Raw genomic sequence first — 24,132 nt, 5'->3', positions numbered from 1 at the left:
TCAAGCCTGGGGCAGTGCCCATCAAAAATATACCATGTGTAGTCATGGGGGATATTTCGCTAGTCAAGTATTGTTGACTTTTTAAACCTTCTAAAAAAAACAGTTATATTTATAGTTATACAAAATAGTTATATTTCCATATGACATTTACTTTGGGATGGCGAAAATAACCATTTTTTTGCAGTATCTCTCTCAAATTTGTATTCCTTAATTTTATTAGCACTGGGCCTTTAAAAAAGGAAAAACAAAACGATGAGCAGTGTCCTATCAAGGTTTCCCATTCTGTTTAAGAGTCTTTGAAAAATAAACCATATAATAGATTTAAAAAAAACACAAAGAATTTATGCCTCTATATCATTTAATAGAGATTACATTTATTGAGTTTTATCAGACATAAGTGATAAGGAAATGACTTGCCTTGCACTTCTTTGTGTAACTTACTTAAAAGTGGTTATTAAAAGTACAATACAGATTAATAAGATCAACCCTACCTTGCAGCTTCAGAGTATCTTTCCAGAGATATAAACACTGTTGCTTGACGAATATGGTTTCGGAAGTATGATGGATTTAACGCTATACTCCTTGAAAAGATAAAATAGTATAGTAATTAAATAATTTATTTAAAAAAAAAAATCATTTCTTCTACTACACTTTGTAAAATCAAGTGTCCAAGAAAGAAGTCTAATTTTTATTTTTTACCTAATGCAATATCAACTTTATTGAACTAATTGAATAGTTCACCATGAATATCTGTACTAAACATCTATGTTAATTATATAAATACTATTTACATTGAAGCAATCAAGATATGCAATGTTGAGCAATGATAATGATCTGACTTTATCCATGCAATATTCTAAAAATCACTTGTGGGGTAACTGCTTCAGATTTTAATATAACGTGAATGGAAAATATAAGGATTTTAAAGTGTTAGGCAGCTAATGGAAAATAAATCTGTGTCCACCAAGTGGAATATTCAGTATTCTTATGACATAGTAATGCAGCGTTGAGATAAACAGGCCAAACCATAATGTAATGAAGCTCTGAAAACCATGTTTCTCTTTCGTGGCTATTTTCGTTCAATGTTCCCTTCTCAGTTTTACCATATGGTTGCAGAATTTATTTAGCACCTTCTGCCTCATGGGTAGACCACATAACTGCCAATCAAGAAGACGAGGACAGGTACATGCTGGTTAATATGTTCCAAGCATTTTGTGTATCACAGTATCTTAAGACCTACTGAAAATAATAGCTTAAAAAATAGAAACATACTTGCAATTTAACTAATTTAATTGAGTAAATAAGTATTTTTGTTCTCTTTTAGTGTTGCCGACAGGTTACACAGTGTATGGAGAACAGATAAGGTTAGAAATTAAATATAAAAAGCAATTGGTCAAGGAATGTTTTCTAATGTCATATAAAATTAAATAGCTTTGTTATCTTTACAAATAAATACCTGAGAAATAAGAGTGAACACTTTTTTTAATATTATAATTACATATCCCCCCAAAAAACATGTTTTATTTATAGGCACATAAATTATTGTAGTTTACTACAGAGGAAATTAAAATAACACAGGTACATTAAAAAGCAAAACATAACATAATAATTCTCTCATCTAATTTACATTTTATGGTTGTAAATTATATATTTAAATGGAGCGCAGCATAATATATCAACATTTCTTTGAAAATAAAATGTGCTCCTTTATGGCAAATAAAACTGGCCATCTGGCTTGTGAGGTAACCCTAATGTGGACATCTAAACTTTAATGACAAGTAGCTTTCTTCTCTGCGACAGAAAAGTAGTGAGCATTGGTGGCAACCAGAAAGTAATCTTGACAGTTATCTGTCCCAACTACATAGAAACACATCATAGTATTCACTGAAATGCATTTTTCTATTTGTAAATACAGAGGGGAGTTTCTCAAAATCAGTTAATGCATGTGCACTCTTTCCCCATCTCATTTAGTTCTTTCCCCATCTCATTTAGTTCTTTCCCCATCTCATTTAGTTCTTTCCCCATCTCCTTTAGTTGCAGGAGATGCGTTTGACCAAAAATATATCCTACGTATGAGCTGGCTCACACAAGAGTACCAGAGAGTCTTCCATTGGTTTCCTGTGATTAGCTAGGCCATTTGTGAGTGGGTTATAGAGTTCATAGAGGAGATCAATTAACAATGTAACAAAACCCAGATAGTTATAGCTAGATGTACTATTTTACAAATAAATCATATGATAAAGCCAGGGAGGGAATAAAAGGAAGCAAAGTAACAAACGTTACATGTATAGTGGCAGACAGCACTTAATTTTAGGCTTCAAGTAGCCAAAACAGGTAGAAAAATGGAAACCGGGGGGGTGCTTCTCGTAAAGTGCCATTTTGCGTTCTGGATGAGCAGCATTACTTAGCACACATTTTAAATAAATTAATTTACCATTGCAAAATGGATTGGATAATGGTAGAGTTAAAAGGAGTCACATTGGCTTGCAGCCACAACCATCTGTAGGTGGCACCAAATAATTATTTTACTAAGTAGTCAAGACCCTCAGAACTTCTAAACTCCTTCAAAACTGCTACTGCTAGTACAGGATACTAGGAAGCTTCCCAGTAGGCCATCTCACAATCTGTGCAGATTGAAGTATATTCGATCTGTGGCACAGATCTCCCACCGACTGCACATCCGCTGGTCAGCGCTGAACCGGATGTACCATCAAACCTGGTGCAGGATGACTAGCAGACAAGCAAAGCAAGACCGCACCGCAGACCTGGGAACAGACTGCCAGACTCCGATGGAGGGGACAGACAGGTGAGAGAATTACACTCTTATAAGAATATGAATCAGGGCATGCTTGGGAGGGTCTGAAAATAAAGGGGAAATAATGCTGGGTGGGTATAGAGATGGAGGGGAGTAATTTTGGTGCAGTATGGGGGATGTAAATGATGGTGGAGAGGAATATGATGATGATGGTGGAAGTTATGAATATGGCGATTGGCGGGACATGAATTATATAAATGATGATGTGGGTTGGTGTGCTGATGGTCAGGCATCTATATACACATACAAACACACTCTAACACCTTAAACACACATGCAGCCACTCTAACACCATACACTTACACATATATACATTTTTTTATTAAAATTGTAGATCTTCTTAGGATATTTATTAAAAACAATGTTATAGTCTTTTCCCTTAATCTCTATTTTTCTCAGTTGATCTACACCTGCAATGCAGGGTTTACATGTGACATTCAGTTGATCTTTATGTTTTCATGCAACTCTCTTTTTATCTTTCCCTGCAATGCAGGATTTACGTGTGTTATTCAGGCGATCTCTATGTTTCCATGTGATTCTTATATGATCTATACTTCAATGCAGAGTTTGCATGTGTTATTCAGTTGATGTCTATGTTTCCATATGGTTTTCATTTGATCAGCAGCAGTGTGTGAGCTGCAGCTCTGCTACCCTGGAGTGCGGTGTACCTGCCCTCAAGCTCCCCTGCCAATGCAGCTGTCCACTAAATGTTTATACATATGCTAAGTGTAGGCTCGCCTCTGATGTAATCTGGAGCGATGTCCTCTTAGCTGGATAACAAGAGCAGACCAGCATCCAAACTGGATGTCAGCAAAGCAATGCAGAGCACCCAGTCAATTAGGTTGATCAAATAGGTGTTTTTTTCTAAATAAACTAAATATTTAACCCTTTCAGTCTCCTTAGCACATACCTGTACTTCCTTAAAACCTGTGGCAAAAAGCCTGTTTGGACATAAAGATATGTCCCGACTTTGTTGTAGCAGCAGGGACATCTCTCTTCTATCGGCTGTCTCTCCCCTGTTGGCAGAAGTAAGCATTGCTGGCTTCCAGTAGATGTCACTGCTAAAAACAGGGACATTGTAGACCCTGCTGGGCTCTCATATTGCTTCCTCTGCTAGTGGATCACAAGTCTTGCAATCGGCAATGCAGGGCTATAGAGTCCTGCTTGCTGACCACAGTGTGATCAGCACAAACAGATTTTAAAAATAGTTTCTCCGCTTCAAAAATTTGAAAAAACATATCTAAAAAACACTATCACCAAGCTGTTGCTGAACATAAAAATGGGTCACTGTTCAGCTGTGGCACTTACCATACAGAAGAAAATTAAATTGAATTTATTTTTTATATTTTAAATACATTTTTTGTATTTTAATATAGTTTTTGATCTATTATCACTAATAATCTTCTATTGAACAAAATGATGTAGAACTTGAGTGGGTTCATCAAATATGAAAAAGGGTAATCATGGTTTAACAAACATATGGTAAAAATGAAAAAAAAATATTTAGGTTATGATAACCTAAAGGGGTTAATATTTATACTGACCCTTACTTATCCCCAGCAAATGGTCCATTCCTTGACCATATCCAAGCTGACCATTAGTACTTTTATAAAAAATATTAACAAATGTTTTGCACATATTTACCTCTGATGAGCAATATGCACGGTTTTGCAGAATGTTAAGCAAATATCTTTTTTTAGTCCCTATTCTGAAAAAAAAAGTATTTTGGCTAGGACCCCACGTGTGCCGTGTGCACAAATTTGGCACCATAAAATATGGGGCTGGTATTCAATTATTTCCATGGCTGATTTTTATTCCCAGTACAGCCCTGCTTGTGTCTAAGGATATACTTTAAAACTACACAGACATAAGATATACCAACTCTAAAACATTATGTGGGTTTGAAACAAAACACATATATGAGTTTGTATATGAAATAACTTTTTATATGGTTTTTAAAATATGCATACTCATGTTTTAATCAGGAACATGGATGATCCTATTTAGAATTGCAGAAGTGATATATTTTATTTGGTGAAAAACAGTACTGTACGTAATGAAACAGATTTAACGTTACAGTAAGTTCTGAAGTCATACATTATTACATGATGTCTAATCAATATGGAGTGACTATTTACCCATAAAAGTCAATACTGAAATATTACAAAGTCTTGTTTCATGGCCCGTTTACTGGCTAAAGCTTGATCTTTTGTTTCAGCCTTTTGCTTTATATTCTTACTCTTTTATATCTACCTTAATAACTAAATGGTTCCTTCTTTTATAATGGTCTTTTATGCGTTAACAAACCACCTACTAAATTTGGAGGTCTACGATAAAGAAAATGACTGTTTAAAACTGCTGTCAACAGCTTATAATAGTAGAATTGATTTTTTTTCAGGTTATTGGCTGTTTTGCAGATGAGCGTGGCAATTGTGCTAGATCAATAATTTCCTTAGCTTTCCATTCTCACACATCAAAAATGTTCCCTTCACTTCTACCTATTTTGCTTACAATACCATTTTCAAACTGCGATACACTAGATCTTGCACAATGCAGCGGATACATTTCTGTTGGAAATAATTACCATTTGAAGAAAAAAAGATCATTCCTCGTTTCTTCAGGCTTTCAACGGGTTTGATGACACGTACATATGTTTAGGGCATTATATCAGACCAGGCCCGGACTGGGACAAAAAATAGGCCCGGGCATTTAAGCAAGAGAAGCCCATTTTTATTTAAAACATCGGGGTTTTTTTTTAACTTTATTTAACATCCTCCATGTTAAATAAAGTTAAGCCCTGTGCGGCCGCACACCCGTAAGGCCGGCCCTGGTGGGGGCTTCCCGGCCCCTTAGAGTGGCGGACCCGGTCGCAGTTGCGGCGGGCTTAAGGGGCAGGTGCCCCTTATGCCCTGCGTTAATGAGGCCGCATAGACCCAGTCAGTCCGGTCCTGACTGGGCCTATTTTAAGATAGGAGCCTGGAGCTGCAGCTCCATCAGCCCCTAAGTCAATCCGGCCCTGCCGCGGCCCGGCCCACCGGGGAAATGCCCGGTGTGCCCGATGGCCAGTCCGGGCCTGTATCAGACGCATAAACACTTTTGTTTTCAGTAAGCATGAGATGTATGGAGCCAGTGCCAAAAGGGACAAGAATATCATGTGTTTATTTATTTGTTCAAGAAATCCACCATGTGTAAAAATAAACCGCACATGATGAAGCATCTTTGCTTACATTATTTTTATAAACATAATTAAGTCATAGTTATAGAGTACTGGTGGCTTTTGTGGGCCGCGTACATAGACGTGAACGCTGTCAAATTCAAGGAATTTAATATCCAAATTCCTGACATCACTGAGAAATCCCTTTAATCTGACAGTGATCCAAACGTGTTCAGGTCTCCTAGCAGGTTTATCTGCTGCTGATCACAATTTTTTGTGTGATCAGCAAAAAAGTGCAGTATAGCCTTGTGATCAAGAACAGGGAGATCACTTGGAACAGCTTGCAGTAGTTAGAAAAGGTAAAAGAGAAGTGTATGGTGCTCTATTAGCATTGTAGACTTGGATGGCAAAAGGAAACCCTTCTAGTAATGTCATAATGACATCACAAGGGTTTCCCATGTTTGAAAGGCGATCCTTGGTCCATTTGATAGGCTCATGGTTACCATCAGCAACAAAGTGGAATATAAGTAATGTAGCTTTCATTCAATGACATGCAAACTGGTAGCCATGTATCACAGTTATAAAATTTGCATGTGTGAATGACTTGTATGTAAGCATGAAATAGCCAATAAAACTATATCACAAATCCGAATACATTTTTAAAGGGTCCTAGTACATGTACACTAGGTCGCTTATGTTATAGTAACTTTGTACTCTTTTGACTGTACACCAGATTGTGAACACAATTTTCCTACTATTTGTAGCAATGTTTTCCACTTGTACCACAATAAAATCTGCTTTTGGAACATTTCAATATGTTTTTCTGCTCGACAATTCATTTCTGAACAAACACAAAACTTTTGTTTCGGATTTTTTATATATTTTTCTCACCAAACCAAATGAGCATGTTTCTCTCTTTCCCAGTACACACTGATTAGATAAAATTGTGATGTTTTCATGAGTCATAACATTTGATACAGCTACAAAAGCAAATATATTTATACATCGTAAGATTTGTATTCCCTTAATAACATCTTTCTTGTATATTCAATGAAATTTCCTATCTGTAAAATTATTTTAAGTATAGCAAGATGTTATAGTTATATCTATTACTTTCTGTAATATATAAAATGCTACTTTTTCCTAGTATGAAGCTCTAAATATTCTATTGTCTGGAATAAAACCAGTATTATTGTTCAAGGTCCTGCATAAATGCCCGAGGTGATTCTGTTCTAGGCTACGCTGCCATAACTTCACTCAGTTACTGGAACAATCAATATAGAAGTTAATGTCCACTTGCTTGAAATATGTCTTACTATTAATCTGTCCTTCAGTAATGTTCACTTATAGATCCAAGAACCTGATTCTCTCAAGATCATTATTCCATGTAGATTTCCTATGAATGGAATTAAGAAAATAAATACAGAATTCTAATTTACCAAGTGTACCAAACAGCTATTGTGAATTATGAGCGGACCCCAAAAAATAGACCTCATAAACATTGCTGAGCCGTAATTCATCTCTTTTCACCGATATGACGAAACCTTTGTAATTGATACACATGGAAGTACCTTAGTCGTGTAAGTAGCCTCTGCCTACAAACCACTATGTGTGAATTGGATGTGCACTCATGATTGCTTAAGGCAATTGTGTAATGCTCAGCTAATGCATTAAGGCAAATTAGGTATTACATGTATATTAATATAGTTATGCGTGTGAATGTTTCAGTGTGTGAGCTGCGTGTGCCCCTATTAATTGCTAGGTGTTGTTACTTTAGAATAAGTTTACACTCCTCCATGTGTCACTCACTGATGTTCATTTCTAGTCTCATTTTCCCTTCTGTGAAGATTCATTCATTTCCATGATCCCTGTTTTCATTCATTTAGAAATGTGGCTTGTTTATTACTGTAAAAGTAAATTTATCTATTCTCACATTTTCCCCTCTTTACATATCCACAGAGCCAATTACCCCAGACAAAAACAACTATGTATTAATGAATTTATGTATTGTATTAAGCGCTGCGTAATAGTTGGCACTATATAAAAAAAATAAAAAAATAATAATAATGACTATATCTGCATATTTGATTGTTTGTCAAAACTGAGCCGCCTCTAAAACTTTTTTAAATAAATCGATGTCATGATTGTAGACCAATTCACTGTCATCAACTTGTAGGTGTTAAGGCCTGTGATAGAACATGCCCACACACAAGTCACATTAATACACACTGCAGATGCCTTGCTTGGCGTTTGCTAGCTGTGAACTCTCCAAGCTGGTTCCACTAAGTTCACATCTTTGTCTCCCCACTTTACTCGAGCTTACCTGAAATATTCTAGATATTGATCAGGAGGGTTTTGCAAAAAACCTAAGGGTATCTGCTACAGCACTCCAATAGACACGCTTTCTAATTAAGGTGACACTGCAGCCCTAATTGGCCCTTTAATGTATATGGGAGCTGTGTGATGCCTTTTAATATTGATGGCATGCCATTGCAAAGACATGAGGGAATACTGCAGAATTCTCCCACATGCATTTGCCCCTTTCTCCACCCTCCGCTATTTTTTGTGTAGGAGAACCATACAACCAGAAGGAGGGCACCTTTGAAAAATACCATATTAAAGTACTCAGAGTACTTTAATATTTATTATTCTTATGTGGGCTTGTGAGGGATATTACATTGCCCTTTTAATGAGGAATCCGTAAGATATACATATAATATAGGAACAGCCTAGGCAATTCTCAGCATATGCACTGATGGGAGGCTTCCACAACAGTAATTGTGGACCACTGTCTTAAACAAAACTAAATTACAGTACCAGAATCCTGATAAAATGAAGATACAGAGGTTTTATATCATTAAATCAGGTAGACTCTTATCTGAATAATTTTGGTCATGCTCTTTTAGAATTTCTGAACTTGGTTCTGCATCATAAATATCAAAATAATATTTTAACTGTCATACATTTTGAGATACGGTATATAAAAGGAGGATAGATTCCAATTTACTTTTTTCTTCTGTAGTGCCTTTTCTAAATCATTTCATCATTTCGTTTCAACCGTTAATAATATTTCAACCTACATTCTGACATTTCCATTTTTCTTTACTGACACCTTGTCCTAAAATTAATTTAATGTTTGCCCTATTATCTTCTTTTCAAGTTTTCTGAAAACAATATGTGGACATCAAACCATCTTGGACTTGTCAGGGATCCTCTCTACCATTTTACAACAGGTTAAAACAAAGTCTTTCTCTGAAGATGACAAATTCTTTTTTGTCTTGTTAATGAACACATGAAAGTATTTAAAAAAAAGGGGACTGTAGTTCAAAATGAAAAAGCAAACAAACAAAAAAACAATTACATGCCTTTCATGCAAAGGCTGCAGTCTGCCTGAGATTGTATACTTATTTAATGCAAGGAGTTATAAGAAAATTTAAAGTAGAAAATAGGAATAAGTGGGGTTTTACTTATCTACTTAAATAGTAAAAACATACTGAGCTATAAAAATTGATCAATGTCTGTGCTTCTTCAACACAGACTTCAAATGTGTGGTGGCTGTATGTGTAGCGCAGGAAGGTTGATCGTTGTGCTCCCAGCCCCTCCTCTAACCATACCCACATCTACATGTCTTACTTCAGGCATCTTAAATCTTGGAGGATATAGGCATGGCCGGTCTGAGAATAAAAAGAAGCCCTGGAAATAGAGCTCATGTGCACACACCACACTTGGGGCATAACTAGAAACCACAGGCAAGTAACATACCTCACAGTTTCACCTTTGCCCCCCCCAAAAGCTTGTCTGTGCCATCTGTTCCCCCAAACATGTCTGTGCCACTTTTGTCCCCAAACAGCTTGTCTGTGCCTTCAAACAGCCTGCATGTGCCACCTCTGCCCCTTAAACTGCCTGCCTCTGCTACCCCCTAAATAGGCTTCTTGGGTCACCTCTGCTTCCTTAGCAGCCTGCCTGTGCCACCTCTGCCCCTAAACAGTCTGACTGTGCCACATCTGCTCCCTTAACAGCCTCCCTGTGCCATCTCTGCCCCCAAACACTTATACGTTAATTCACTCATTTACTCTTCCGCAGCCCATTACTTCGCCTGCAGGTTGTTCTGGTCCTGGGGCAGTCGAGCAGCACTGGGGCCACGTTGATGTCTATGACAGCCATCTAATGTGGGCCTGCAGCTTACTACTGTTACTCTCTTTTCCCACCCAGGGGAAGCAGAAGAAAAGAGAGTTTCCTTACACACAGTATGAGCTTCACAGTGGAAGTGTTAAGGGGGCTGTAAAGTGTACTCTATGTACAACAGCAAAGCCACTTCTACCCCTTTTTTGCTGATACTCATATCCAAGCTTCCCTCATACATTAACATGTAAAAAGTCTGGATGGCACCAGAAATAAGGTCCAATAATTCAGTTTATAAAAGTGAACCTCAATTGTGCTCCGTAGTGTGTTAAGAAAATAAACCTTAGCATATCTGTAATTGTATTCTTTCTACTGAAGGTTTTATCTAAAACAGACACTTATATTATTTTTTTTGTCATTATTATTCCCTATTGCAACATCCTATCAGAGTCTGTTTGCATGTTTCTGGGCTGTTGGTTTTAAGTGGTAATAAACAACATTTTACATATTTTTACCCACACAAATAAATATAAAAAAAGACTGATTACTATAGAGCTGAGTAATAGTAAAAAAAAAAAAACCATAGTAGTACACTGGCACATTTTACAAGCATGGGGTTTAGTAACACATTGAATAGTTTCCTTGTTACATATCAAAACCCAACACAATAACAATTGCTTCTGTCACTTTGGTTTTGTGCATGAGTAGAAGATTATTTTGTGGACAGTTGCAATTGTCAGGAACAAAGTGACATACTAACTCACCTAGTAAATGGGACATCAGTGAAGCTCAAAACAAACTCCCACACAGTGCAGAATTTAGATAACAAAAGCTGTGATACATTGAAAGGGAGTCTAAACAATTGTCAAATAGAATAGTAAAACTCAGCCAGGCTCAGGCAGTCAGGGCATTGAAATACCATCCCTATTAATTAAAAAAATAAGCGTGGACTCATCACAGAGGTGCATTTGTTTAAAAGAAATATCAATGCTTTAAGCAGGGTCATGCCAGATCACGAAGCTCCTTTAAGGAATGCACCAGAGGAATATACATTTTCTTCCGTGCAACCCAGGGAAAGATCCATATGATCCCTTCAGCCTACATCAGAGCTTAGTGGCAAGTGAAGAACCTAATTTTTATTATTAATATTTATTGTTTTATATAGTGCCATCAAATTCTGTAGCGCTGTACATCCCATGGAGCCTAAAATCTGCCAATGTGTACTAGCCAATATGTACTTTAAGAAAATCCCTCATATATACAGTAATAAATAATCACGCCTTTTTTTTTTTTAAATAAGAATTGTATGAAACCATTCTTTTCTGGTTGATATTCATTTTACCCACTCCATTAAATGGAGTGTATAATAGCATAGTGAGCCATCATGTGTTTGAGCCCAGCATGTGGCTTAGCCCACCTTATGAGTCAGGTGAAACTCCTCTGCCACCCCTAAAGAATATGAAGTATAAAGAACTGTGGGGGTCAATGTGAATTCATATACTGCTCCTGAATTAATTTGTATACGTAGGCAGAGCATATGTTATCGGATATATATGGATTATCCCTTATCACACGCACAAAATACCCAGTACAGTTACAGTATAGGTTAATTGTAGTTCTTTGAGTCAGCAGCAGGACCCTTATTTTATGTAATGTTTCACTAAATGATATCGAACAAATTGTACACAGTTGCATAATGGTGGTGCCTTATTAAGAAAAATAATCGTGATAATATGAATTTCTTTTTAAGATTCACAACTTGCGCATGGTCCAATGTCAAAGACAAAGTAATCAAAGTAATTCAGGAGAAAGGAAAAGTCATGCTGTATGATAATTGCACTAGGTGACCTTCTGGCCTTCTCATATAAAACTTTTAATTATGTCTTCTGTGCACACTGAGCAACTCCTTCATGGATACTGCTTCTACAGAAGGGAGACAGTCAGAAACAACAAATCTGTATTTTGCAATCTAATATATACAGACTTGTCACCATGGGAATTGTTGGTCATGCTGGGAAGGAGATCAAATCCAAGCAGAGTGTACATGTTGCACTCTGATTGGCCCCTGTCCTTCATAGAATTTGAATTCCCACTTCCCCTATGGTCTGAACTGCCCACTACAGCTCCTCTCTGATATGCCCTGTGCAACCCCCTCAGCTCTGCCCTGCCCCCTCTGCTCTAACATACCCCTTACCTCTCATTTTCTTAATTGCCCCATCTTATCACATCTTTTCTGAACTACCCCTCTAGCTTCCCTCTGCTCCTCCACATCTCCCACTACGAGGGGCTAAGCAATATACACTCACTGGCCACTTTATTAGGTACACCTTGCTAGTACCAGGTTGGACCCCCTTTTGCCTTCATAACTGCGTTCATTATTTGTGGCATACTTTCTATAAGGTGCTGGACACATTATTCAGATATTTTGGTCCGTGTGGATACGATGGCATCACACAGTTGCTGCGGATTGGTCAGCTGCACATCCATGATGCAAATCTCATATTCCACCACATCCCAAAAGTGCTGTATTGAGATCTGGTGACTGTGGAGGCCATTGGAGTACAGTTAACTAATTTTCATGTTAAAGAAACCAGTTTGAGATCATGTGAACTTTGTGACATGGTACATTACCCTGCTGGAAGTAGCCATCAGAAGATGGGTACACTGTGGTCATAAAGGGATGGACATGCTCAGCAACAATACTCAGGTTGGCTGATGCGTTTAAGTGATGCTTGATTGGTACTAAGGGGCCCAAAGTATGCCAAGAAAATGTCCCCCATTACACCACAACCACCAGACTGAACCATTGATACAAGGGAGGATGGATCCATGCTTTCATCTTGTTTAGGGCAAATTCTGACCCTGCCATCTGAATGTTGCAGCTAGAATCGAGACTCATCAGACCAGGCAACATTCTTGCAGTTTTCCATTGTCCAATTTTGGTGAGCCTGTGCGAATTGTAGCCTCAGTGTCCTGTTCTTAGCTGACAGGAGTGGCACCCAGTGTGGTGTTCTGCTGCTGTAGCCCATCTGCTTCAAGGTTCCATGTGTTGTGCGTTCAGAGATGGCATTCTGCATTTCCTTGAGTGGTTCTCCAGATCAAGACCCGAATCCTCCGGGTCGCAGGAGCCGGGTCTTGACACGCCCAGCTCCCCGCCCATTTTTCCTTAAATGGGGGCAGCGGGAAAGCCCCCCGACGTCAGCAGGACGACTCTGGATAGCCAGATACCAATATGCTTATTGGTCATTATTATTCTAACAGCAACCTAGGAATCTGAATGTGTATGCCCTTTATGCTTTTAAGGTTTTTGCACTCTCTTATTTTGTATTTTTTTTTCGTGCTACAAATATAGATATATCTAACACTTTAGCCATTTAAAGCATTTTAAAGGAACTGCCATTTTTCCACAGGAGTATTCCAATAATTATCATTTTAAACCCTCCAGCTGGAGTTAGTGTATAATGATAGGGAGTGTGCTGTATAGTACTATATGCAGTAAGTGGGTAGCAGCATTTTAGCACATTTTAATACTGTCTATTTCTGTGAAATAATTTCTTATGCTTAGATTCACCATTTTGAAAAATGGCACATTGACAGAACACAATGACGCCGACAATTGAATATAGTTTTTCTTGAACCATGCTGTTTTTTCTTGAGAATTATTTCTATTAATTTTTTATTGCACATGTTTTGCAAGTCTGCCTAGTAGTACCCTAGTTATTTTTAAGGGCCACATTTCTCCCTGTACATACTGCACTGTATTTTTATTTTTTCTTTCAAAGTGTATTTTAATTAGGAGGGGTACAAGGTATTTTTATCAGAAAGTAATAAAATGTGACTAGACACCCCTTTGAGGTGCGCATAAGTCCTCAGGGGCCTCAAAACAGGAGAGTACCCCTCATGATATCATGGTAACATTAGGTAGGTCTAAATTATTTTTTATATTATATTCTCTTTTTTATACTTTTTTTTCTAATTTGTGCTGATCACACTACTGCATATTTTTATAGGGATTGGAAAGTGGCATATGTTTAATTTTTATTTATCTGTGCTATGGATAGAGGTTGGAAAGTGCCAACAGCTCAGTCTTACACATTGTAAGTGCATTAATCACAGGCACAGTTGTTCCCTAAAATATTGGAACTTTATTTACCTTATATTATAATGATCATGATCAGAAAAGTAAACTTTACATTTAATGGTAAAAGTATGTACTGCATATTTTACTGTAAACCCATAGGAAATATCAGGTTATCCGAATGATGTGTTAATCTATTTTATGGGTGTCTCAAACAATGACAAGAGAAGGACAGGGTTTGATAAAAATGCTAATATTGATTTGGCCCTAAAGATACAAAATACTATCAGTTCATAAAGGAAAAAAATAAGATGTGCAAGAGGAAATTCCTATATGTATGGAGAATAGTTAAAGGTACAATGTAGCAAACCAAAACATGACAAGTACAGTGTACAGTAGGTTTAAGGTCAATCCTTTGGTAGGCAAAACTCTACAGAGAAGAAAAAAAAAGTAAAAGGGGGGGTAATATTTTTAGAGGTGTAACAAAATAATGTGATAGAGGGTCTCCTAGAAGAGTCTTAAAATCTTTATAGGTGGTTATACCAGATCACAAGAATAGGTGTAATCTGCTCTTCCACCTTGTGAAGCCAATCTTTGGAAGAAGTATCAATTTCTACTTCCAAATAACTGCAATTATAAATGTCATAGCTTTCAGCAATTTTTTTTGTAAGTGGACACAAACTGACCTCCCAAGATGGAATACTGCAAGGTGGTGAGTCTTATTATTGGATCTGTCATATGTCATTATTATAACAAATAGGTATGTGATGTAAATATAAAGATGGGAGGTCAAAACAACTTTGGGAAAACTGAAAAAAGTTGACATTGATGAACTTGAGTATTCCAAATCTACACATGAAGTAACATAATGAAGTAACATAATGTATGGATGTTACATTGTTCAAAATATTGCCAGAAAAGTGCAATTCAGATACAATATTTGTTCATGGAGACATATAAAAAAAAGTGTTCTATAAAATTGGGAGCTGAGTAACCATGGAAAGAATAGAGAAGTATGGAAGTAATCAGGATATCCATAAATCCTGATTTGTGATGCATTTTATTGCAATCATAGCACCTATAAGGAAATTGAATTTAACATTTTGTAGTTAATGGCACTTTAAATTATGTAATATATAATATAACTTCTTGGTTAAGTAGTCAATTGCTAAATTGATCATTGTAATTTCTTTGTCTCAGGCCTGAGGTCTCACCTTGATTTTCCCAAACACTACCCTTTCCTCCAAGAATTTATGTTCTACAAAATCCCACCTTAATACATAAAACGATTTAAATAGCTGTTTTAGTTGAAAACATGTAATGTTATAGAGAAAGAATAATAATATATTTTCCTATGTACATTTTCCAGAAATTGCTTTTTCAAGTTCTGTTACTTGTCCATCTGCCAATCACTATATGTTTACTCTGCTTCTTCCACTTTTGGCACGGATTTTGTAAATATCCTGATCTGTGACATCAACTTATTTACGGTTATTTCTCTAGTGGAACCAGATAAAAGTCTGTTGCTTAGTTCATTCAAGAGTTATATGGCTAGTGCTTAGCATGTCCATCAGAAGCCAAATTCATGCATCCTGGAGGAAACCATATTTTGGTATGCTTGTTTGTATTAATGTTTATCAATATTCCTAGTATTGAAACTGTTCCCTACAAAAATATGGTATTAATTCGAATTAATGGCTCAATTTACTAAACACAGTTAGTTGTCATAAAACTGAGGGGTTTTTTTTTGGGGGGGGCATTGCCTCTCCCAAATTTCACTGTCTACAAAGAAAGGCCAAATCCTGTAAACTTCTCCTTCAAGAATAGCTGAGCTGGCCCTACACAATGCACAGATAATTGGGTAGGATTTCTTTAAATTCCCCCAACTGATTTAACAATACAAAATGTAGGACTATTTCTACTATTTTGTAGGAGAATATCACTGGGGTTGACCTTTTATGAGGCATAGTGAAGTCATTAAGGTTAAACATTAATGTCTCTGCAAATACAGCACTTAATTGTCAGGTCGACTTTTAAAAATGCTTTTATATGCTTCACGTGTACACATTAAGTGCCACACTGTGATACTTTTCGAAAGAGTTATGCATAAGGTTGCCATATCTGCCATTTATTTCTGGACCCATGTTACATGTTGGTGACTACAACCTAAAAAGTGGTTTCTTGCATTATGAGAAATGTCTAAACTTGAGTAAGTAATTTATTTCATTCAGGAGATGTTATACATCCCACATCCTGCAAAGCAACAATGTAAAACTTAGATGTATCCTGGAAAAATGGCCAATGTGACAACTGTAGTTGTAAAGGGTCAACTTAGCCCTTCTTGCAGGCGAAGCTTATTGAGGTTTATAATGCAAAACACACAGTGGTAACTGGGAGTGAAAATGTTCAACTCTCCTACAATCCTCCAGGGTTGTGAATACACCTTCTAGATTGGTCTACAGTGTTTTAAATTTGTGTCTCAAACTTTCAAAGGCCAATATGGCAACTGTGGTTGTGCTACAGTCTCAAGTATGCAAGAATACCGGAGATAGAAAAAAGGTGTCTTCTCACATAAACATCCTAGAATTCTCAGCTAGTCATGGACACACTTCTTAAGCTGTCTGGCTACCATGGGAATTGTGTTTTTACACCATCTAAAGAGGTACCTATTGCTCAATACAATCACCTTCTATTCAAAGGTAACTCATTCACTGCAATATATGCTTACACCAAAAAAGCAAATTGCCAAAAACATGTTAAAATGGGACATCAACACCAGATTTCATAAATAACAGGTCACATATTATTTAAATGTTTAAATGCTGTGATTAATCTTTCTAAATTTAGCTTAGGATTTTTTTTTTTAAACTGTCCACTTTACAACATTCAAAGCTTGGATTTCAACGCTTCTGATCTAGATGAAGCAGTTTACTGATAAAGGTATGGAATAAGAAACACTGCTTTCTATAACACATGTTGTGGATTAATCCACAGTTTCTAGAACAAGTGTATTACAAATATCAATAAAGAAAAAACAAACCTTTTTTCCAAATTTATGTAAGAAGAATAATCAATGATGGCTGCTTCAGTGGCGATTGTGCTACCTCTGTATATCACTAACAGCTTTGCTGATTATATTATACCACAATTCAGATCCTCGTTGAGTTCATGAAAATCCTTTTATACGGTCTTTGAATACAAACTAATGTTTACTAGCTATGTAAAGATACCTGAAGCACTGCTTTTACACAAAGTTCTATTAAATGTTTCTTGGGCGATAGCTCATACCTCCGAGGTGTCTGCACCAGTCTTGCTACACCTTTAACCAAACTATTTATATTGAGCTATTTGAAATGTTTGGATGTATGTAAAGTAATAATGCATACTGTGACAAAGCCCCATAGTTGAGGAGCATAAATGCCACTTCCAATCATCTTAAGCAAGGTCTTCTAGAGCATTACGGCTCTAGAAGCATTACAGGAACAACATATTCAATTGCCCATATATATATTTATCATTTGTATGGCACCTGTGCACAAAATCTTAACAAATTATCTCCCTGAGGCTCACAATACTTGTAAAGGGATAGTGACATCAAGCATTTTGTTAGAAACCGGGGTCTTACGTATATATGAAACTGATCATTCAGGCCACCAGTATTCCTGGTTCCACCAACCATGGATTCTTACAATGTATATTGCAGTGCTACATTAAAATCAGTGCTGCTGTGCATGGTATGTTTTCATATAAATCTATGGGTAAAGGGTCTTAATACCTACAGCTGACATTATTTTTATGATTAAAACAAACAGAATGGATTAACAATATTATTAAAGAAACAAGAAGCCTGGACTATTTTACTAAAGGAGCATGGTCTTTTGCATTAAGTATTTAATAAAAGGACATGTGCAGCTTCCCCACATACAAAGAGTTGTAACATGATCTTAGTTACTAATTTCATCATGAACAACTTTAATGTTTATTCAGTAAGTTTAGCATTTACATGAAATTACACTAAAAAAATGGTTCGGTGAATGCAAATAAATTCAGAAAATTAACATTTAAATTTTGCTTCATGATTATCTCAGCCCATTACAACGCGAAGAATACATCAAACAGATTGGGAAGCAAACATTTTACATGCAATGGGTAACTGATGGCTCCAAGATATTTATAGCTCAAGCAATCAGAGTATTTTTTTTTCTTTTTTTAAAAGACTACTGCTATTGATTATGCTTCATATTCACACTTTATGCTAATTGTAACTCAACGTATTGCAATAGACAGTGTATTAGTATATTTTACAATATTTATTTGTATAGGTCTGGACTTTCTCTTTCTGGCTTTCCTAGTTTCTTTTAATAATAATCTTTCTTTTAATATTGATACATACTAATGCAAAATGTCCTCTGTTCACCTTTATCACCTTCATTAACCTTACAATATAACTGCAACAGACAAAATAAATAAATAGTTGCGTTTGAAACCAAAAAATGCCAAGCAAGGTAAATTCATAAACTGAACTAATGGTAGTAGAAAAGAAGTCAGGAATCAGACTGCATGGAGTCCAGAAAACAACCTAAAGTCAAAGTCAGGTAATCAGAAACATAAAAGAAATCCCAATTTACTGGTCTGAGTGAACTATTAAGCAGTGGGAAATGGCAGAGCTGCCTGCACCAATGTTGCAAACACAACGGTACTAATGGCTGCTAGTGTGATACCTAATGCAAAGAAACAGCATTGGAATAGTAGCAAAAAGCTGTCTCAGTAGCATGTAGAACATTAAGGTCTGGAACCAAGCCATCTAGAGTTCGGCTTTCTAATGACGCATTGTCAAAACAAATGGTCTCTATACAGAATTCGTTGAAGTGTATCTCCAAACAGTAAGTAACCAGGACATAAACATTCCATATCATAGGTTGGTGGTAAATCCATTGTTCTCACACCTTGTATAAAAAAACATTCTTGGTGGAATAATGCAGGGGGCTTGTCTGCCATCAACCAATGAAGTGGAATGAGGTGCCGGCGACCAATAGAGTTGCTCGTATGGACCTTTAAAATCATGGCGCCAAAGCTGCTGCGTAGAGCGTACCGTGTTAACCCTGTATTAACCCCTTGAAAACAATGCATTTTGAGCCCGTACATGTACGGGCTTTGTCATTAAGGGGTTAATCCCTTCTACAAAAAATAAAAGAACACAAAGAATGTACACGAATATTCGCCTGAACTGAACACAGGAACAGGCGGATAACGTGGAAGAGTTGGCCGGTGCCCAAGTCTAATAATAATCATCTATGAATTTGTTCAGCTCAGGGTTGGATACTGTACATCACTAGTCTCAGGGGATTATTGGAACTTTTTGTTATTCCAATGATAATTTGCTACATATATATATATATATATATATATATATATATATATATATATATATATATATAAATACAGGCAGTTAAACCAACGCATAAAAAAAAATCTAAAATGAAGAAATCAAATACAATGATTCATAAAAGAGAACACATTTGAAATATGCTAGATTCTAGTACTGGTTTCTGGTTTTTTTTTATAAACAAATAATATATCTAAAAAGATTTCATAAATAACTGGAAAATTACAGATTGTTTTCAATGACCACTGAATAAACGGGAACACTAATTGATACATTTGCAGATTTCAAGGTTCAGTGAAAAAATCCATACATCTACACAAAGATCTGACAATGACTTCGACATTTACTAATTTATTGATTGCTTTATTCAATTTTCCATTAAAAGGGATTCTTGTCAAGTTGACACGACAACAGTTCACATGTACACAGACGTTTCCTTATTGGTAGAGCATTTTAAGGTCATACGTACATTTCCGCTAACCATGAGGAAAATGTGTAGGTTTTGGAAATTACAGAGAATAACTTCAGGGGTAAAAAAAAAAAAAAGACATGCCGTTCATGTACTCCTGATTTAGTCATAAATAACCCTTTGTTGCTTAAGAGAAGAAGCAATTGGCATGAACCAAATGAACAGATAATAAAAATAAAAAGCATACTCAGATATGCTTAAAAATACGTTCTAATCTCAAACTCACCAAATAGATATTATGAAGAGCTAACTCGGGAATACGAATCCTACATGACCTATATACATACCTGGTAACCCTCTGGGTTTTTCATGTGGTGTCTAGGTAAAGCACTGCTTCCCCTGGTCTCCGGGTCAGTTTTCTTCTTCACTGGGTAGGGGAGTGGCATATGACCACACCCACTTTTCCTTGTACTCCCGGCTCACTTAAAGCACTTGGAGCTAGACCTGTTGTACGCACTGCTAGCTGCGCCCACTCAAAAAGCTACTTCCCTAGAAGAAGGAGAGTTCCAAGTAGCCTACCCTGTTAAGTTCCCAGATATGCCTGTACATGCATGATTAATGCGGGGAGATTTCTTAAATCACCTAACTCATTTACTAATCCATTATCCAGGGCCTGTTCGGCCCTTCCTGCAAGTGAAGTCGCTGGCTAGGCATAACAACTTATGTTAGCTGAAATGTGTATGAGCGGAATCCTAACAGTTTAGAAAAGATATTCAGAATCTCTCAAACAAATGTAATTAAAGTTAGCTACCGGGATGCAAGTGACTAAAGTACTTCCAACCGGCAAGAACTAAAGCATGTACTGAAAAACAGGAAGGCTGTTGGATGTTACATAATTATTATCACATAACTGGTGTGACTCAGTCCAAAACCTGTAAATCCAAACTTTTAGATCTATCTAAATCTCAAATAAACTTGTAGAAGGGTTGGAGACAGTTTTATACTAAATGGAATCATACAATTAAAAATGGAGTAATAATAATGGCAATCTTTTGTACTTGTCATGGACATTAAAGAGACAAGAGCATGTCTATCCAAGAATTCCAAATCATTATTTGAATCCTCATTTTAGATCCAAGTTCGAGTCAAAGCATTCCTTGGTGGTTAATTATACTATGTTACATTTAAGTCTATTTAGGAAGTTGTGTTCTTGCATATAAGTATTTCCCCAGATGTTCTTGAACTACAACTCTCATGATGCTTATTATGGATACACACCTAAAATACACATGTAACACTTAGAAATACGCATATAATCAACATTTCCATAACCATCACCAATAAAATAGGAGGTATGATCTCTATAAAAACAATCCTTACCGGTGTGCATGGCTGAGTGCAAGTTCAGGCTGTTTCATCCGCAAGTAGCAGGCAACAAGCTTTGTTTCAATAAAGCTGACGACACTTGAAATGTTCTCTGCAGATGCATCTGAAAGTTTCCCCAATGCATTACCTTTACTGCACATCTTTCAAAGAAAGACACAAACATTTATTATTACCTTTCAGCTATGCCATTCACAAGAACACAGGTTTGAACCTTTATGTGTTTAATGTTGTAATATTACTACACAAAGCTATAATGATGATTCTTTAACGGACGTCTTAAAATAACAATGTTATATAACTGTACAGAGCACCGCAGTTAGGAAATAATATCATTTGCATACAAGATTTCAGAGGGCCATAAGAAATGACAGAAAGGGCAGCTTCATTGCCTAGACCATTTCACTTGAGTTCCACTAATTATTGACCAAATCTACACATAATGTGAATCATTTTCTGCTTATGTCCCTCCCGCAAAGTCATCTGAATGTATTTTTTCTTTTGTAATGACTTTAAAGACTCTCAGAATACAAATCTGGACCCAATCGCAGCTGTTACTGGTGTTACAACTATGGTTCCACAGTCAGTAAACATAACCATCCAATGATTGTTTGACTACAACTCTCAGTATCCTGGTCAGATGCACATACTTCGATTCTACTAAATACAAGGTAATAATAATAATAATAATATGCATAATACAGACTGCTATATTCTTTCTCGTACCGTTCAAAACCTTTTTTTTTTCTTTTCTTGTTTTTTGTGTTTTTGCTGCTTTGCTGCATAAATTGAAAACATCAATAGAAAATATGATTGTAGTTTCACAGTCTTGTGCAGATGCTAGTGTGGTGTTCAATGTTTATTAATGGCCCTTTGCAACAATATCAATAGGTTCTTAGTGAAGGGTTATTGTATAAGGGCCTGCATTTCAGTTCATTATGTCAGGATATTGATCAAAACACCTTTAAAATGACTTTGATATCTGATCTACTTCATTAATGATTCGATCTGACAAGTGGAAACAGGCACAGTAAGAGGTGGCATTAGAAGCATTTCATTATTTCATTTACTTTGAGCCTAAATCAATATGTTTCACTGAAGCTGATATGCGATTTTAATCTACACATCTCCTACTGGGGTAACAATTAATTTCTAAAACATCCTGTTTGTTGGCATTGCCTAGAGAGTTTGTTCTACTGAGCTTTGATTTAGGAAGGACACGATCACCCATGCTGTTTACATTACATAATAGAAAAATAAAAATTTACAATTATCCATGGATGGTTGTTTATTGCAGTCCATCTGACCAGAATTTACTTTTTAATGTTACCGAGGCAAAGCACTGCTTAATACATACATGTATATCTTTATGATTGTCATGCTTTGTCTGATTGTGTAGATGCAAATGCTATTCTGCCTCCTTGTTCTCTGGAGTTGCCCTTTGCCTGGTCTTTATTTTTTACTACCTTCTTGTCCATTGCTCTCAGATTGTGAATAGAGATTAAACATAAGACGTATACAGTAGTCTTGAATATTTTTTAACTTTGCCTTTTGGGGCTCACGAAGTTACCTAGGCTTTTAAAGAATATGGTTAAATGCCATGGGAGCTTGAGTCATATGAATTTTATATTTTTGCGAATGAGTCAACTTGTACAGAATAGATATTTGCAACCAAAGTTCCATCGATTCCATCTAATGTGAGATAGTACACATTATGCTATGTACCTAAGGTAAATGGTTAAATAGCAATCGGTCCAGTCAAATATATTGAATAGAAATGTCTTTAGAAGACTAACATTACTGTAAAAAGATTGGTATAATTTATTGATGGCTCAATAAAGGTTTAATGCACAACAAGAGCAATGTCACATATATTCATTTCTTTAAACATTAATTCTAACACCAGTCAGGCCCTTCCTCATATATCAATATCTTACATATTCAAGCGTGTGGCTACATCTCCAAATTCTATCTGTTTCTATGAAGAATATTATTTGGCTCTAGCCTAGCTTCTTGTTCATCGTTATGCGCTATGATGTGAACCTTTTGTTTTTACAAATGGAGAGCTACGGATAGTATGTGGCTTGTAAATGTTTCCATCTTGGCCTTGACAAAAACCTTTTGGTCAAAATTTTGGTACGCAACTTAAATAATAAAAAATATATACATTTTAATGAGGTGTGTGTGGTTTCTGATCTCATTATTAGATTCACTTGGGATTGTTTATATTGTCTACTTCCCATTTGTCTATGTCCCTTGTATCTTCTTTCCTCCAAGCAATACAATACGGTTTTAGTAGCCCTCCCCTGAACTCTCTCCAACATGTCAATATCCTTCCCCAAAAGTTTCAATTTATGTATCTTTAACCCCTTAATGACAAAGCCTCAAGGCTCAAAATTCATTGTTTTTAATGGGTTTACGGACCATCCATTGTCCTTAAGGGGTTAATGCTTTTTTGGGCACACTAAAGATATTTCTGAAAATCAGTTTGCGTGTGTGTGTGAGTATGAATGTGCAAGTGAGGTGAGATGGAGTGTGTATTAGAATGAATGTGTACGTGTGTGTGTTAGTGAGTATGAGTAAGTGTGTATAATTTGTGTGTGTTTAGATATGCGTGTCAGAGTGTATGTTGAAAGGGGTGAAGAAGGTACAAACAAGTTGTGTGGGGGCAATGATGGCATAGACCAGCTGTTGAAGTTTGGGGCCCTGGGGCAATTTCCCACTTTTTTAACCACCTTCTTTAAGGCCCTGTGCTTTCTAGTTCCGCCCCTGGACTTGGATACTA

The 24,132-nt window shown here is 36.4% G+C and overlaps 1 protein-coding gene across 1 annotated transcript in view; it reads right to left on the bottom strand.

The window, feature by feature from the left end:
* Window positions 1-24,132, bottom strand: part of SPATA16 (spermatogenesis associated 16) — an 89,337-nt gene that overhangs the window by 47,834 nt on the left and 17,371 nt on the right. The window contains exons 5-6 of the mRNA XM_053460384.1: window positions 21,345-21,490; window positions 492-581 (exon numbers count right to left, since the gene is read on the bottom strand). Coding sequence (XP_053316359.1) covers window positions 492-581; window positions 21,345-21,490 — 236 coding nt within the window. The remainder of the gene's footprint in view (window positions 1-491; window positions 582-21,344; window positions 21,491-24,132) is intronic.

This window comes from Spea bombifrons, chromosome 3 (genome assembly GCF_027358695.1).
Source record: "Spea bombifrons isolate aSpeBom1 chromosome 3, aSpeBom1.2.pri, whole genome shotgun sequence".
Taxonomy (NCBI): Eukaryota; Metazoa; Chordata; class Amphibia; order Anura; family Pelobatidae; genus Spea; species Spea bombifrons.
This window is presented reverse-complemented; position numbering and strand designations above follow the sequence as displayed.